Below are 16,674 nucleotides of genomic sequence, written 5' to 3'. Positions count from 1 at the left end.
GCAATATCCACTTAATGTGCTCAAAGTGCTGTGCAATGAGTTCCTAGCCTGCTGCAACACTTGACAAATAGGACGAGACGTCACGCCTGTACTTCAAGGCGTTTTTACAATTTTCATTTTGACAGAGACTACGCTGTTACCGGTTAGGTACTCGTTTTAAACTTGAGTACGGTGAGATAATGCGAGTAAAGAAACACTCCCGAGGACTCAAATTTGAGTCGCCCCGAGAGTGACGTACAGGTTCAAAGGCGAGTGTTAAACCATAAAACTGCACAACTGCACATATTAAAGTGATAAAATAGTGAGCAGGCACTGGTATAAGATAAAAATCTGAATAGGTGTGTGGGTGAAACAGTGCCAGACAAATCAGAAAGAAAAATACAAGAAACCTAAGGAGTGGCTGAGAACTTGATCGGTCATAGTGAAGTGAGATACGAACTTCACTCTGGCCAGTATGTACTTATTTTCAAGTCTGAGAACCATAATTAGTTGGCTTCATAGTTGTAATAGAGAAATATTGTCATAATATTCTTCTTCTTCAAGTACAAAGTCTGTGCCAGACATCGGTGATCATGGTACGCCATTCATCTCTCTGATCAGATAACCTCAGAAAACAAATATTACTCTTCTTTTTCTTGTCATCCAGATGTTCAAACTATTCAAATATGTTTTTCTTAGTCTACCTTTACTCTTTTTACCTTCTATCTTTCCCGTGAGTGCAAGATGTTCAATACACTTATGTCGATTAGGTGCCCTAAAAATCGCATGTCTTTTTCTTATTATACGAATTAATAACCTTTTAGTTTCAGCTTGCTCTAATACTTCTTCATTAGTTTTCTTCTCTGTCCATGAGATTCTGAACATCCTTCTAAGAAACCACATTTCTGCTGCCTCCAGTTTCTTTCTAATGTCTTCTATAGTACTCTTCAACATAATGAAGCATGGTAACTTAGTAATTGGCTCTAAACTATCGGAACAACTGTGGACGCCCTTATGAAACATTTCTCCAACGAGCATAAAAGTGAATCCAGAGGAGAAAAACATCATAAATATGATCGTGTTTTGACGTTTATAATGTTTTTTTTTAATTGAGCTTTTTTATAGCGCAATATCCACTAAATGTACTCAAAGCGTTTTACAAGGGATCCCTGGTCAACAGCAACATTAAAATGTAGGACGGGACATGCCGCCTGTTAGGCGATATTACAATTTCTCGGACAAAGACAACGCTGTCAATGGCCAGGTACTCATTTTACACCTGAGTGCGGTGAGAGAATGTGAGTAAAGAGTCTTTTCCAAGGACTCAACTATGCGCCGAGCGAGGCTCGAACCCAGGACCCTCCGATCCGAAAGCGAGTGTCATACTACTAGACCACATAGCCTCACTATACATTCTGATCACAAGATATATGAAAAGTTATAGCTAGCTTGAAGAATAAAAAGTACAGAATTTCTTTGTTTAGAACCACGATGGCCGCCCTTGCTGGGCGACGTGACATCAGACTATTGAATCCAATTGTCCAGCTTTCACAGCCATATAATAATACTGACCATACATAGGCCTTCAAAACCCTATGTTTTGTTGTCATTGATATATTGTGTTTTAAAAAAAATTAGACTCATTTTATTAAAACTATCTTTAGCTATTGCAATTCTTCGTTTTATTTCTGTGCTACATCTGCCATCTGAGGTTATTCTGTATCCAAGATTGTCATAATAGACTCTATTTAAAAGATGATAATACATAGATGAGGCAGAAGTCGTCATGTCAAACCTTCCTCTCCTCCAGTTCAAAACTCCTTTGAAGTGTGTAGCCAGTCCTCCAGACAATGCATAAACATTCAGACCTGCTTACTACTACGAAAATTTCGTAGATCTACGAATTTTCGGATCCTTGTTGACAATTATTCTAGATCTTTAACTCAATAAACTTTTTGAAAACAAAGTTGTCTAGCCAGATTGACAGATTATTAGGATTACGGAACATAAAAGAGCTGGGATGGATGATCTTTATTGAAGACCAGCATTTATTTAGGCTAAAAGGGAAGATGCCTCAATCTGAAACCTGTAGATCAATTACAAAAAGTATGTATCCAATACTCCAAAGGACTGGTTTCTCACTTCCAAGGAAATTGAACTCACACTTTTGTTCCCTGTTAAGGAATGTTTGTCATGCCTTTTCGGTGACTGAACATATATAATTAGTAGATAGTATGAAGGTGACGTCACTCAGGTCTTTGTTATTGTTTTTTGTTTGTTTGTTTGTTTGTTTGTTTGTTTGTTTTTTGTTTGTTTGTTTGTTGTTTTTTGTTTTGTTTTTTTTTTTTTGTTTTTTTAATGAGTAATTCTCACTAAACTGTATTAACCAGACTAAAACCGTTCAAGGTTACACATAGTTTTGTGTGTTGGTTCATTATACTTCCGGGTGGCAATATTGTGAGTTTCTTAGCTAAGCGCATTCTATCTATAGTCAAGGGGACGAAACTGTCTAAATAGCAGGAGCAGGAAATATTCTGACTGTTTAATGCTTAGTGACGCCCGAACCATCAATTGAATTCAACAGTCTGACGTCACGTCCGCCCAGCAACCAGCAGCTTGATTCTAAACAAAGAAAATCTGTACTTTTTCATGCTCGCTAGAACTTTTTCACATGTCATGCGATCAGAATGTATAAAAATCAAAACATGATCAGATTTATAATTTTTTTCTCTGGATACATTGTTATGCTCGTCGGAGAAGTATTTCTTAATGGCGTCCGTCATTGTTACGATAGTTCAAAACCAGTTACATAGTTACTATACGTCATTATGAGGGAAGTGACGTCACGACTACAGTTGAAGCCTATTATGTTTGGTTATCAGACCTGCAAAAATTAGCGCTTAGGTCAATACCCACCTTCCTTTAGAAATGCTGTTTTATAGAGTACGTGACTACGTTCAGGTAACACTGTGTCATCGGAAAGGATTTGAACTGTAGGTCGGGGGTGGGGGTGGGGGGGGGTGGAGGGTTGATAATTGATATTGGAGGTCATTGCACAAATTCACATAATGTTGAAAAGATCTGGAGATGTGGGACCTGTTTGTAACCGTTCTTACCCCATGGTCAATAGATGCTCATAAGGAACCGTTAAACCGTGACGACATTGTCACGTATTTAGCCTTGACCAAAATAGTATTCGCTCAGCCTTGACCATATTATTACTCCAGTTGGCCAATCGAAAACTTTTTTTGTAAAAAACAGGTTAACTGCCTTACTCTTGAAAACCATGTATTAAAAAAATTGGCCAAAAAACATTTCCTTCAAATATCGATCGATTTAAATGACCCTCATATTGACAAAAACACTCATATCCGGATCTTCGCGAAGCATTTGTTTCACACGCAGTAAAGGGAGCAAGATCTCCTCCTTCCACCCCCCCCTCCCCCCAGACACACACCCCACCCACCCACCAACCTGTCCACCCAGTAGGGATCAGGTAGCTGGATGTGTTAGATCTGGCGGAGAGTACTTTGCGATAGATTAGCGTCCTATCCAAGGCATTTGCTATTGGACATTTCACGCTATAATTCCGGTTCCACGGGTCTAATCACTCTGAAGGTATCCTTACAAAATTTCAGTTAGAATAAATTTCTTCATGCGGCAATGTGGTCAAGTGGTATGACACTCGCTTTCGGGTCGAAAGGTCTCGGGTTCGAGCCTCGCTCGGTGCATAGTGGAGTCCTTGGAAAAAAACTCTTTATTCATATTCTGTCACCGTACTCAGGTGTAAAATGTATACCTGGCCGTTATCAGCGTTGTCTCTTTCGGAAAAATTATAAAACCGCCTAACAATCTTGTTCTCTATGTTACGTCTTGCTGTTGGTCAGGGACCCCATGTAAAGCGTGTTGAGCATGTTTGTAGATATTGCGCTATATAATGCTCTAGTTTGTTTTATACTCTCAAAAACTAGATTTTTTTTTTTTTGTGATGGACCCCCCCCCCCACCCCTTCAAAACGGTGTTTATTCGGAATGAACTACGAAAAGCAGTTTTAAAGTACATGTGGCTAACATTTCATAGTTCTGATCATAGCACCTTTAAATTCGCTCTTTAGTACTCGGGGCAGGGCAAGGGGGGGGGGGGGGCGAAATGGCCGAGTGGTTAAGTCATTGCGCTGTGACCCAAAAGTCCCCGGATTCTGGGACAGCTTGGCCCAGCGGTACTGTCTTTGCTTAGTACCCGAACGGTACCAAGTTCGATCACTCGTCGCTGCGATGTGTGGACTTGAGCACTTCACCTTGCCCTAGGTCAATTTGCGGCGCTGCATTGCGGCTGACGCCTGGGTTATTCCAGTCTTGCCTTGGAAAAATAGACCCTAGAGACAAATGTCCCATATGGCATGAATAAAGGGAATTTTATTTATTTTATTATATCTTTATTCAAGCTCAGCTTTAGACACTTTATGTTGTTGTTTGTTTGTGTTTTTTCCTTTGGCAAGATTTTAAACTGCATTTTGCTCATTTTAAACAACATGGATGATTCATGTTGACATCAGATGTTTGATGGATTATCTATATTCCTTCATGGAATGTTCTCATAGCATTTATACAACGCAATATCCACTTATCTTGCTGAAAGCGCTTTGCAAGCAGTCCTAACTAACAGCAACACTTAATATGTAGGATGAGGGTTAGGCGATATCACAATTTGTTTTCACAACACTGTTCACGAACAGGTACTCATTTTATACCAGCTTAAGGTGAGAGAATGTGAATGTAGAGCCATATTTCCAAGGACTCGACACTGCGCCGGGGGACTCAAACCTTGGATCTTCCTCTGTCCTGGAATAAAGCATCTTGGTATGGGTTCACCCGGGATTTTTGGGGAGTTTTATTTTGTTGCCTTGAGTGGGTTCAATACGCTTCAACAGTCGTAACGTCACTTCCCTCGTAATGACGCATGGTAACTTAGCAGCTGAAGCTGGCTCTAAACTGTCGGAACAATGGTGGACACCCTTATGAAATATTTCTCCGACGAGCATAAAAGCGTATCCAGAAGGAAAAAAAACATAAATCTGATCATGGTTTGACTTTTACACATTTGATCACAAGATATATGAAAAGTTCTAGCCAGCATGAAGAATAAAAAGTACAGATTTTCTTTGTTTAGAACCATGATGGCCGCCGTTGCTGGGGACGTGACATCAGACAATTGAATTCAATTGCAATGAAATAAGGGGTACCACGATTGTGAGCGATTTCTTTAGTTACGTATAAGTGACCCATCGTTTCAGAACGGTATTACGTCTGGGTGCTATCGAATATAAACATTGAATTTACAATCTGATGGCCCAATTAAACATACAGTTAATTTACCAGTAGATATTTGACCAATCAAAACGTTGAATTTGTGAGACACCGTCACGCGTGCTCGGAAAAATATAGTTAGTTGTTTATAAACAAAACTTGAATAAAATCGTCCTCTCTCTCTCTGATCATTGTTATAGATAGAACGAAGATGACGTCACTCAAGCCTTTGTTATTGTATTTTGCCATCCGCGCTTGTGAGTGATTCTCACTAAACTGTATTAACCTTACTATAAACCTTTAAGATTACACATAGTTTTGTGTGTTGGTCTGTTTTACTTCCGAATGGCAGTGTTATGAGTTTCTTAGTCAAGCGCATACTATCTATTGTTGTTATACCGCCAAATGATTGACGAGTTATCACAAGATTTTCTCGATCAGATTATAAACGTCTACACATGGTTTTCTGTTTTGGTTCGATTGATCAAGCGGTAGAACTGTGGGTATTTTACTTAGACATATACCAGAGATAGTATAGATAGAACGGATATGACGTCTCTCAGGTCTTTGTTATTGTTTTTTGCCATCCACGTTTATGAGTACTTCTCACTAAACTGTATTAACCAGATTATAAAAGTTCATGGTTACACATAGTTTTGTGTGTTGGTCCGTTATACTTCCGGATGGCAATGTTGTGAACTTCTTAGCCAAGCGCATACTATCTATAGTTCGCTATGTTTACCAATCACTACCATTGTTTATATTATGACGGATGTCCGAGAGGCGTGGTTATCTAAGTGTCTATTAACCCACAACCAAACGGATATTCAGACACAACATTCCCCAGCCGGATGTTCCCCAGCGAACCAAAACACAAAACCATAATGTGTAATATTGAACGTTTATTTAAGTTGTACTGATGCTATGCGAATAGCTAAAATTTTATAACATCCGCCAACCGGATATAACGCATCAACACACAAAACTATGCGCACCGTTAAACGTTTATAGTCTGTCTGATTAATACAATTAAGCGAGAACTACTCATAAAAATGGTTGGCTAAAAACAATAGCAAAGAGCTCTCCATCAATCTTCATGTCACTCATCCACTCACTGGACACGCTTAACATCGCTTAACTTGTCTTCATCTATTTCATCTCCTCCTTAGACAGTAGAAGACTGAATAAACCACTCTAATTATTCATTATTTTTAATACGTAATATAAGCTCTCCATCAATCTTCATGTCATCCATCCAATCACTGAACACGCTTAACATCGCTTGATTCGTCTTCATTCATTTCATCTCCACCTAACACAGGGGAAGCATGAAGTGTTATTCATTTTAAAAAGCACATAATAGAAGTTCCGTCAATCCTCATAAGTTCTAGCAACCCGAAAGCTAAACCGTTAAATACGCAACATTCACCATTTCCCGCCCACGTTCTTAACGCTTTGGGAAGGTTTTTGATGCTATGCAGTTAGATGAAATACTCACAACATTGCCAGGTGGCTATAACGTACCAAAACATATAACTATGTGTAACCTTTAACGTGTATAGTCTGTTTAATACAATTTAGTGAGAACTATTAATAAAAATGACTGCCTAAGACCAATAACAAAGAGCTGAATGACGTCAGTTTCGTTCCATCTTTATATAAATCAAATACTTTTAGAAGAGACACCCGATACCCATATTTTAATCAATATACCTTTATTCCAACTGTAATTTTGAGCCTTGATCTTTATTTAAAATATATACAGCAATATCAATATATACAGCAATATCTATATATATGCTCAAAGCACTTTACAAAGGATCCCCAGACAACACTGACACATATAATATGAGATGAGACATGACGCCACTGAGGCGATATTACAAATTTTTTTTCTTCAGAAACAATACTGTCAGTCAGGTACTCATTCACACTAGAGTACGTTGAGAGAATGTGAGTAAAAATCATTTAAACTATGACCCAAATCTGCGCCGCTTAAATCGGGTCTCAAACCCTAGACCTGTTGATATACAAAGGTAAGTACCATACCACATGACCATAAAACCGCCATTTCAAAAACTGAGATCTAAGATCTGAGGGAGTGAGATCTATCTATTGTGCAAACAAAATACCACAGGTGAAATGGGTCAAAACCGAGGACCCTTTTCATTTTCCCCCGCCCATCTCAATATCTACATTCCCAATCAGCAGCCTTTACTCAACATTCGTAATATTACATTGGGACCTTGAACCAGTAAACTTAAGTTCTCTGGAAAAACCCATATTTAAAAAGTTGGCCAGAAAACTCGTTCTTCAACTATCGACCGATTTAAATGACTCTCATCTTGGCAAAATTCTCAAACATGGAACCTCGCGAAGTCCCATGCTTGAGAGTTTTTGCCAAGATGAGCGTGTCATTTAAATCGATCGAAAGTTGAAGGACAAGTTTTCGGGCCAAATTTTTAAATACATGTTTTTTTTCTCCAGAGTACGGCAGAAAGCTAAGGCAGATAACATTGAATGATATTACCTATAGTTCTTACTTATAAAACGGTCTACATAATGTTATGCCGTTGCTCTGACCAAACACCCTATTCTTTAAGGAAAAACAATTCTGTAAATCCCTATATAAATAGGTGAACATGTTTAGATTGATTTTGTCTCAGTGTCAGCTTATGTGGATAGGGGACAAAGATGAACTTCCTTACCTTTGGTGTAAGTTACTGTCATCATCATGATCATCATCATCATCAGCAGCAGCAGCAGCAGTTGCAGCATCATCATTATAATAATTATCATCGTCATAGTCATCACCACCACCACCATCATCATCATCATCATCATGACAACAACAACATCATCACCAGCAGCAGTAGCAGCAGTAACAGCAGCAGCAAGCCATGTTGGACCAAACTCTGTTCTTGGCGTGTGTCCTTGGTTTAGACACTTCACTCGCATTTCTTCACTCGAATCAGGTGTAAATGAGTTCCTATTTAAGGAAGTGATGAATATTGTAAAAGTAAGTAATACGAAAGGGGCACCTAACCAGCCACTTGCACTGTATAATATGGAACTTAGGTTCCTATTGTTATGACCTGCTGGTAGAATAAATGAGAACATCGTGAAGCGCATTGAGCTAGGCGAATCGGTAAAAATGGAAATGCTCTCTATAAAATGTTCATATTCTTTTTAAAAATTCATTCATTCATTTGTTTATGTATTAATTTATCTATTTATTTTATCATTTATTTAATTATTTATATATTTATCTTTTAATTTTAATTCATTCGTTTTATAGTTTATGTAATAATTTATTTATTCATTTATGCATTTATTTATTTAGTCATTTATGAATTTATATTTACTTATAAATTTATTTATTTATTTACAGGTTCTGGCATTCCTTGCCATTGATATAGGTATTGTTAATGGTCAGCCTACTGCAGAAGAAACGTGTAAGTTATTATTCATATTGGTCTAAGAATGATATAAGTCGAAGTCAAAGAAAACCTTTTCTATTTATGCGCAAGATCTGAAAAACTATGTAAGAAACAGTGCCAAACAGGGCAGAAAAGTAAATTACAAGAGAAAAAAAAAATCCCTAAAAAATTAGCACTAGGGCTCGAACCTCAAACTTCCTGATTACCTGCTCAGACGTGCTACCACCAGTTCTTGCTCCCTACTTTGTCACTTTTTTATGGTCACAAAAATTAAAAAAATAAACAAATGAAAAAGCTATATTTTATATTTTGGTCTTTTAAAGCTCACTAGTTTTGCGGTATTTCAATTATTATTTTTTACGGCAATTCATTTTTGTTTACGGCATTTCAAATATTGATGCTATGTGTTTAGATAGAATACTTACAACGTCCTCCAGTAGAATAAAATGTACCAACACAAATCTATGGGTAGCCTTGAACGTTTATTCACTGATTAATATCAATTAATGTGAACTAATCACTGAAGTTGCTGTTTAAAGATAATAACAGAGAGTGACGTCATGTTCGTTCCTTCCTACTATAGAAAGCACAAAATTGACGTCACGTGTTATTGTTTTTAGCTAGCCATCTTTATGATATGTTCCCACAAAATTGTATCAATCCGACTATAAACGTTCAAGGTTGCACATAGTTTTGTTTGTTGGTCCGTTATATATACGGCTTGCAGATATTATGAGGTGGGTTTTTTTCTTGGCTAAACATATCGTGATTAGATAGATGATTGCGTTTAGTTACTATTATTATTGTTAATATTATTATTATTATTATTATTATTATTATTATTATTATTATTATTATTATTATTATTATTATTATTATTATTATTATTATTATTATTATTATTATTAGGAAAAGGTTGTGCACATTGGGCAGACTTTTTTTGTTGTAATGTATAATATTATGACTATTAGACACTGTCAGTACCTCACCGCTATCCTACCTATGCAGTAATACTATGATGTTTCCAACAACCAAAATCTTAATCCCATAATACTTTTTTTTTTCAGACTTCACACCAACGGCGCGGTTTCTAAAAATAGACCCAATGGGAGGAGAAATCCGCGGGTAAGTTTGTAATGTTAGAGTTTATGTTTTATTTTTGTCCAGCTTTGTGTTCTTGTGGTACAATACTTGTCATCGGACCGAAAGTTCTAGAGTTTGAGTCCTGCTCTGACAGGCGTATTACATTATCTCACCGTTATGATGAGTACCTGGACTTTAACAGCGATGTATATTTCGGAAATACAAAACACAAACCCGCACTATTTGATCTATATAGATAGTATGAAGTTGACGTCACTCTTGTCTTTGTTAATGATTTTTGCCATCCGCGTTTATGAGTAATTCTCCCTAAACTGTATTATCTAGGCTATAAACGTTCAGGATTACACATAGTTTTGTGTGTAGGTCCGTTATACTTCCTGATGGCAATGTTGTGAGCTTCTTAGCCAAGCGCATACTATCTTTAGCTTTGAACGTAGCGTTCGTAAACTTATAGCCCGACAGTAGGATTTGTATTTTGAAGTTCTTTTATGTTCGTGCACCGCTTCGAGGATTGTAGTTTATGGTGCTCAAGAAAACAAATGATCCCATTGGTTGAACTGTTGAATACAACTTACGATTTAATTTCTTTTCGACTCGTCGCCTTGTATTTTGACTCCCTTTTTTTTATGAAAAAAAAGTACTCCCTCAGAGCCTTCGGCCCATGACGCCGGGGTTTATCCCGGTTTCTACAGCGTGAAACAGACAATAGCAATTGCTTGCTATCTTTGGATAGGACGCTAGTCTTTCGCAGAGTACTTTTCGCCAGATCTAACAGACCCAGCTACCCATTCATTGTTGGATAGACAGGGGGATGAGAAAAATAAATTCGACTGCAACCGGGATCGATCTCGATCCCTTTGCGTGAGAAGCTGCTATAAGTTTACGAGGGCTAGGCTCTGAGGCTCTGGGCAAGTACATTGTATTATGCATAGCATAGCCAAACTTTGTTGTTTTTTTTGGCTGTGTTTCAGGTACTGTTTTTTTTATTTTTCGTTATTATTATTATTATTATTATTATTATTATTATTATTATTATTATTATTATTATTATTATTATTATTATTATTATTATTATTGTTATGTGTTTTATATTATTATCGTACCTAGTATACCTCCTTCCCTCGTTGTCTTCACTAGAATCCGGTTCAAACTAAAAGTGATATCAGATCCAATGATGGTGTGGTGCGCAAGCAAATAGACATAACGTTATATTCCATTTACTTTTACCATTAATTTTGTATTCTTTGATTTCATAGATGTGAGAAAAAGGTGTTATAATAGCGATGAAAACCAAAATCATTAATTATTTCACCTCAAGAAAAGACTATATAAGAATATATATGTTATTTTAAAAAAAACATGAAATAGTAGTGCTCAACGTTTTGATAAAATGAGCTATTTATAAAACATTTCAAATATATTTATTTATGATCAATATATATATATATATATATATATATATATATATATATATATATATATATATATATATATATATATATGATCATATAATATATATATATATATATATAATATATATATATATATATATATATATATATATATATATATATATATTATATTGTTTATGTGTTTCTTTAAAATCTTTTTACTTTTATTTCAGCCTTCACAAATTAGAAATACAAAGTCTAGCGAGAAATGAAAATCATAACCTGAGACTGGACTTCGGTAACAACTCAACACCTTTGGACATGCGCGTTGTCCAGGATTCAGTCTGGGGTAGTAACTCAATTGTTGTGGTCCATAGAGGAACTCAAAGGCTGACAGTGCCCCATGCAGTCAATGGTAACTGTTATCTGTATGGAAGGCTGATCAATGCTGATGGAGTCGTCTCTATCAACAGATGTGGGAAAATGGTGAGTTCTAACTTTGCACTGCGTTAAAATATAATGACGAAAACATAAATCACTTCTTGATTGCACTTTTAAGGTATCATCTTTTATTTGTTTGGTTTTTTTTAACAAGTGGAGAACCTACAATCTGTTTTGTAGTCCTTCAGAGCCATTTGACCCATGGAGCCGGAGTTTATCCAGGTTTCTATAGCTTGAAACGGATAATAGCAATTGCTTGCTATCCTTTAGACGTTAGTCTATCGCAAAGTATTTCCCGCCTAATCTAACAAACTCAGCTACCCATAAAAATCTCGACAGCACCCGGGATCGATCTTGGTCCCTTTGCGTGTGAAGCGAGTGTTCTACCAACTGAGCTACCCTACCCACAATATTTGCGGAGATATAATGGCTATTACGAATCTATTATACTTATTATACAACTGTATTGGGGAAATTAACAAGGATCGACACGAATCTTTTGAGCCATCAACGATCAAAATCGGCCCAGTAATGGAAAAAAATATGTAGGTGTGCGCAAAATGAATCTGGCAACAAGGCGGCCAGATGGCGCTTCAAAATACTAAATGAACGATCCTTAGCATTTAAAAAAAAATTATCTTTTGAGTCAACGGGTGGTAAAGTTACCCTTAATTTAGAAAAGGTTTGCAAGTTGCTCGTATATCAATCTGTAAAAAAATAGTTTTATGATTTTTAGATTTGCCAATAATTATGTGCTCGTTGGCAAATATTTAACGTGGGTTGTACGGAATAATTTTGACCTCCGACCCTATTTTATCTAAATAATTAATGTAGCTCATCGCATTCATCGTGGGCGAAGTGGCCGAGTGGTTAAGGCATTGCACTGTGCTCCGTACTCTGGAAAAAAAAACCCTATTTTAAAATTTGGCCAGAAAACTCGTCCTTCAAATATCGATCGGTTTAAATGACCCTCATCTTGGGAAAAAAAAACCTTCTCAATCCTTCGTTTAGATGTTATTTTTATTTTATTTTTTATTTTTTTACAAAATTCCATTTTGCACTACATCCACATTCCAAAGTTTAGCAATAAAAGGTCAGTTTGAGTTTGACACCATATTATAGTCATATGCCAAAAGTAATGAAGACTTACAAATCGCTCACCAATATTTTAGTAAATTTTTACATAAAAGGCTGCTTTGTTTATCCAAATTGCAAACAGACACCAAATAGATGTATAATTTGTATTATAGAAGTTCCGAATTCTGTAACCTCATCTTACGACGTACAGAGAAGTGATAAGACATGAAACGAGATTTTTAAAAAGTTAGCTCATGATAGTAAAAGATGGAAACTGTTCGTTTGTGGCCTATACCCTGACCCAGGGTGAAAAAGGCAATGATGATGATGATGATAATTTGATGACATCAAAAGGAGTAAAAAATAGTAAACTTACAATGGAAAATTATATAATTTATCTTATATGTTTATTTGGTTATCTTACAATTTCTTGTAGAACGGCACTGTATCTCTTTCATCTTGTAACATAACAAAGCGGTGTTTAGGATGATCAATGACCGGATGATTGCAGTGATCAGAAAATTCTGATCTTGGCGTTGTACCTTCGGGTAACGATCTGTACACATTGTAATACCTCACCCAAATCAGGTGTGAAAGTGTACTTGGCTATAATTTGCAGCCGATATTATTAGTGTGCTAGAATAGCAATGAAGCTAACAGTAATAGAAGATGTCTTGAAATGTGTTGGGTTTGTTTGGGATTCTTTTGTTTGTTTGTTTGTTGGGTTTGTTTTGTTTTTTGTTTTGTTTTCGGGTGGGGAACAGTTCAGTTGGTAGAGCAACACACGCAAAAGGACCAATAGTCGAGATTTTTGGTCATATCTTCAAGTCCACCCAGCTGTGATTGGGTTGCTGGCTCTGTTTGACCTGGAGGAAAGTACCTTGCAATAGGCTAGTGTCCTATCCAAAGGATAACAGTTGCTATTGTCCGCTTCAAGCTATAGAAACCGGGATAAACGCCGGTCCTATGGGCCTTATAGCTCTGATTAACTACTTGTGTGTGTGTGTGTGTGTGTGTGTGTGTGTGTGTGTGTGTGTTTTATCTTAAAATATCTCTATTATTTCGTATAGCCCAATGGGGAATAAATTATGCATTTTAAATGTTTATCTTTCTTTTAATATATAATTATTTTCAGACGGCATCCGTCCACACCCCAGACTACCACTACAAAGTAGAAGAAAAAAAAACGACAAGAAGCGAGGAAAGTCAGGCGCACACCTTGTTCAAAGTCACAAGAAGGAATCAAGAGAAGATAAGAGCATTCGATGACCAATATCTCGAAGAGGCCAAGTCAATGGTGGAGGAAAAGGCAAAGAACATCTTAAGCGAAGAGGAAGAGCATCAAATTGGAAATGCCCGAGTTAAACGATGTGAGTTGAACAGAATCACGTGAACTTGTATAGAAAGAACGACAATGACGTCATCAGCCATTTGTTATTATTTTTAGTCAGCCACATTTATGAGTAGTTCTCTTTCTCATTAAATTGTATTAATCAGACTATAAACGTTTAAGGATACACATAGTTTTGGGTGTTAGTACGGTACATCCGGCTGGTGGATGTTGTGAGTTTATCGACTAAACGCGTAGCATCAATTAAGAGCAATAAAAATGGTGTTGAAATAGATCAGCTAGCGAGTAGGATATATGATCATTACGCTAAAATTATCTATAGGAATGTAAACCGTATCTACAGCTAAGAACAAAAGTGAAATAAATAGTACAATAGAGGTTCATAATTCTTGCTTCTTGAATAGTCTGATGTTTGTTGGGAGAAAGGAACGTTTATGTCTTTCACTTTGGTTTTGATGGAGAGAACCCTGTTACATACCCTTTATTTTTCATCATTATTGATAAAAATGCCCGCTCCACATATTTTTTTTTAATTTTTGTGAAAAATCTCATAAATTTGATACGATCTATCTAGATACATACGAATGCATTTGCGTGTCTTTTATTTCGTTTTATTTATCTTTGCATTTTTTGTGTATCTTTCAGCTTCTACTCCCAAAGTCATGATTGAAGTGGTTGTCTATATAGATAAAAACTTCTTAGATTATCTTAACTACGAGAAAGACCTGGACACTAGGAACAAGGTCACGGATTGGATGGTTACGAAATGGAACTCGGTATGTGCCATATAAAAAAAAAATTAATAAATTGAGCTCTTGTACAATATCCACTAAACTTGCTCAAAACTCTTTACAAATAAACAACAGCAATACTTAGCATGTAGGACGAGGCATGACGCTTGTTAGGCGATATTACATTTTACTTTCACTACGAAACAGACAACAATGTTAACGCCTGGGTACTCATTTTACAACTGAGTATATAATTATAAGTAAAAATACTTTTCCAAGGACTCAACTATGCGCCGCTCAAAGTTTGGCTCGAACCCTGGACCTTCCCAAGAGGAAGGCGAGTTTCATACCACAACACCACATCGCCTCAAAATTAATACAATTAACTCGTAGTGTAGGGAATTTGCTCGAGGTCATTGGTCACATTGCAAAATGTGCTCAAAGTGACCCACATAGTGAAAAGTGTCCACAGTTTTTGAAACATCTAACATCACGGTTAGTCATTTTGTTCAGCTTGACACATGGGTATGCTTACAACTTTCATAAACAAAGCAGTGTGTTTTACATTTCTGAAGAAATATCCAATCGTTGGACAAATCATGTGATTGATGACTTGGTTGGACGACATTATAGATCGCTCCCATTATCACTATCATTGGAATACAAGTTTCAATTTTAGTTTTAAGTTTATTTAAGCTTAGGCTTTCGCCAATAAATCATAGAAATTTGATGGCAACAATGGCAACGTACATGAAAGTGAAATAAAAATGAAACCAAAAAATAAAATGATACCATTAATAACCACAATAAATATATATATACATATATATATAATATATATATATATATATATATATATATATATATATATATATATAATATATATATATATATATATAACAATGGTACAACACTAACAATGCAACAATGGTAATACCACCAATACATACAATAGTAATAATAATAATAATAATAATAATAATAATAATAATAATAATAATAATAATAATAATAATAATGATAATAATGATGATGATGATGATGATGATGATGATGATGATGAAGAAGAAGAAGAAGAAGAAGAAGAAGAAGAAGAAGAAGAAGAAGAAGAAGAAGAAGAAGAAGAAGTTGACTCCTCTTAATTCACTGACATTTGAAGTTTCTTTAAATCTGGACTAAATGAAAAGGGCAGGGCGAAATTCTTTCCTTGCCAACGTAAACATAATAATATTAAAATATTATTTTTCTGTCTGGATTTTTAGTGATGTATTATTAAGGGGTTTGGGGGGGGGGTATTGGCTGCAGAATGTTTTGAGCCCAAAACGTTCCGTGCTTGGTGATTTGTTATTTTTCGAAGCTGTTACATAAAATTTTGTTCATTACTTTTTTACTTGTCCACATATTTTAGTATTATGGTCTCTATTTGAGATATATTATGGGCTTGATATCTAGTCTTGTGATATGACACTCGCTTTCGGATCGGAAGGTCCTGGGTTCCAGCCTCGCTCGGCGCATAGTTGAGTCCTTAGAAAAGGCTCTTTACTCACATTCTCTCACCGTACTCATGTGTAAAATAAGTAGTACCTGGCAGTTAACAGCGTTGTCCTTGTCATAAAAAAATTGTAATATCGCCTAACAGGCGTCGTGTCTAGTTCTACATGTTACGTGTTGCTGCTGGTCACCGACCCTCTGTAAAGCGCTTTGAGCACGTTTAGTGGATATTGCGCTATTTTAAAAAAGCTCAAGTTTGATAACATTATTGTAATGGAAATTATTTTGAGTTGGGTTGAACGTATTTCCATGACAACCATAAGCACATAGCAATAGTATGGGCTATCAGACCTGTTAATAAGC

At 36.2% G+C, this 16,674-nt stretch overlaps 1 protein-coding gene across 1 annotated transcript in view; it reads left to right on the top strand.

The window, feature by feature from the left end:
* Nucleotides 1–7,901: 7,901 nt before the first annotated feature.
* LOC144970555 (zinc metalloproteinase/disintegrin-like HR1a) overlaps nucleotides 7,902–16,674 on the top strand; it is a 19,368-nt gene continuing 10,595 nt past the window's right edge. Inside the window, exons 1-6 of the mRNA XM_078910315.1 lie at nucleotides 7,902–8,000; nucleotides 8,677–8,740; nucleotides 9,793–9,850; nucleotides 11,454–11,706; nucleotides 13,874–14,108; nucleotides 14,735–14,865. Coding sequence (XP_078766441.1) covers nucleotides 7,980–8,000; nucleotides 8,677–8,740; nucleotides 9,793–9,850; nucleotides 11,454–11,706; nucleotides 13,874–14,108; nucleotides 14,735–14,865 — 762 coding nt within the window. The 5' untranslated portion in view covers nucleotides 7,902–7,979. The remainder of the gene's footprint in view (nucleotides 8,001–8,676; nucleotides 8,741–9,792; nucleotides 9,851–11,453; nucleotides 11,707–13,873; nucleotides 14,109–14,734; nucleotides 14,866–16,674) is intronic.

Source organism: Berghia stephanieae, chromosome 4, assembly GCF_034508935.2.
Source record: "Berghia stephanieae isolate SIO BIC M18660-M18661 chromosome 4, UCSD_Bste_1.3, whole genome shotgun sequence".
Lineage (NCBI taxonomy): Eukaryota > Metazoa > Mollusca > Gastropoda > Nudibranchia > Aeolidiidae > Berghia > Berghia stephanieae.
The sequence above is the reverse complement of the archived record's forward strand: the minus strand, read 5'-3'. Positions and strand labels throughout refer to the sequence as shown.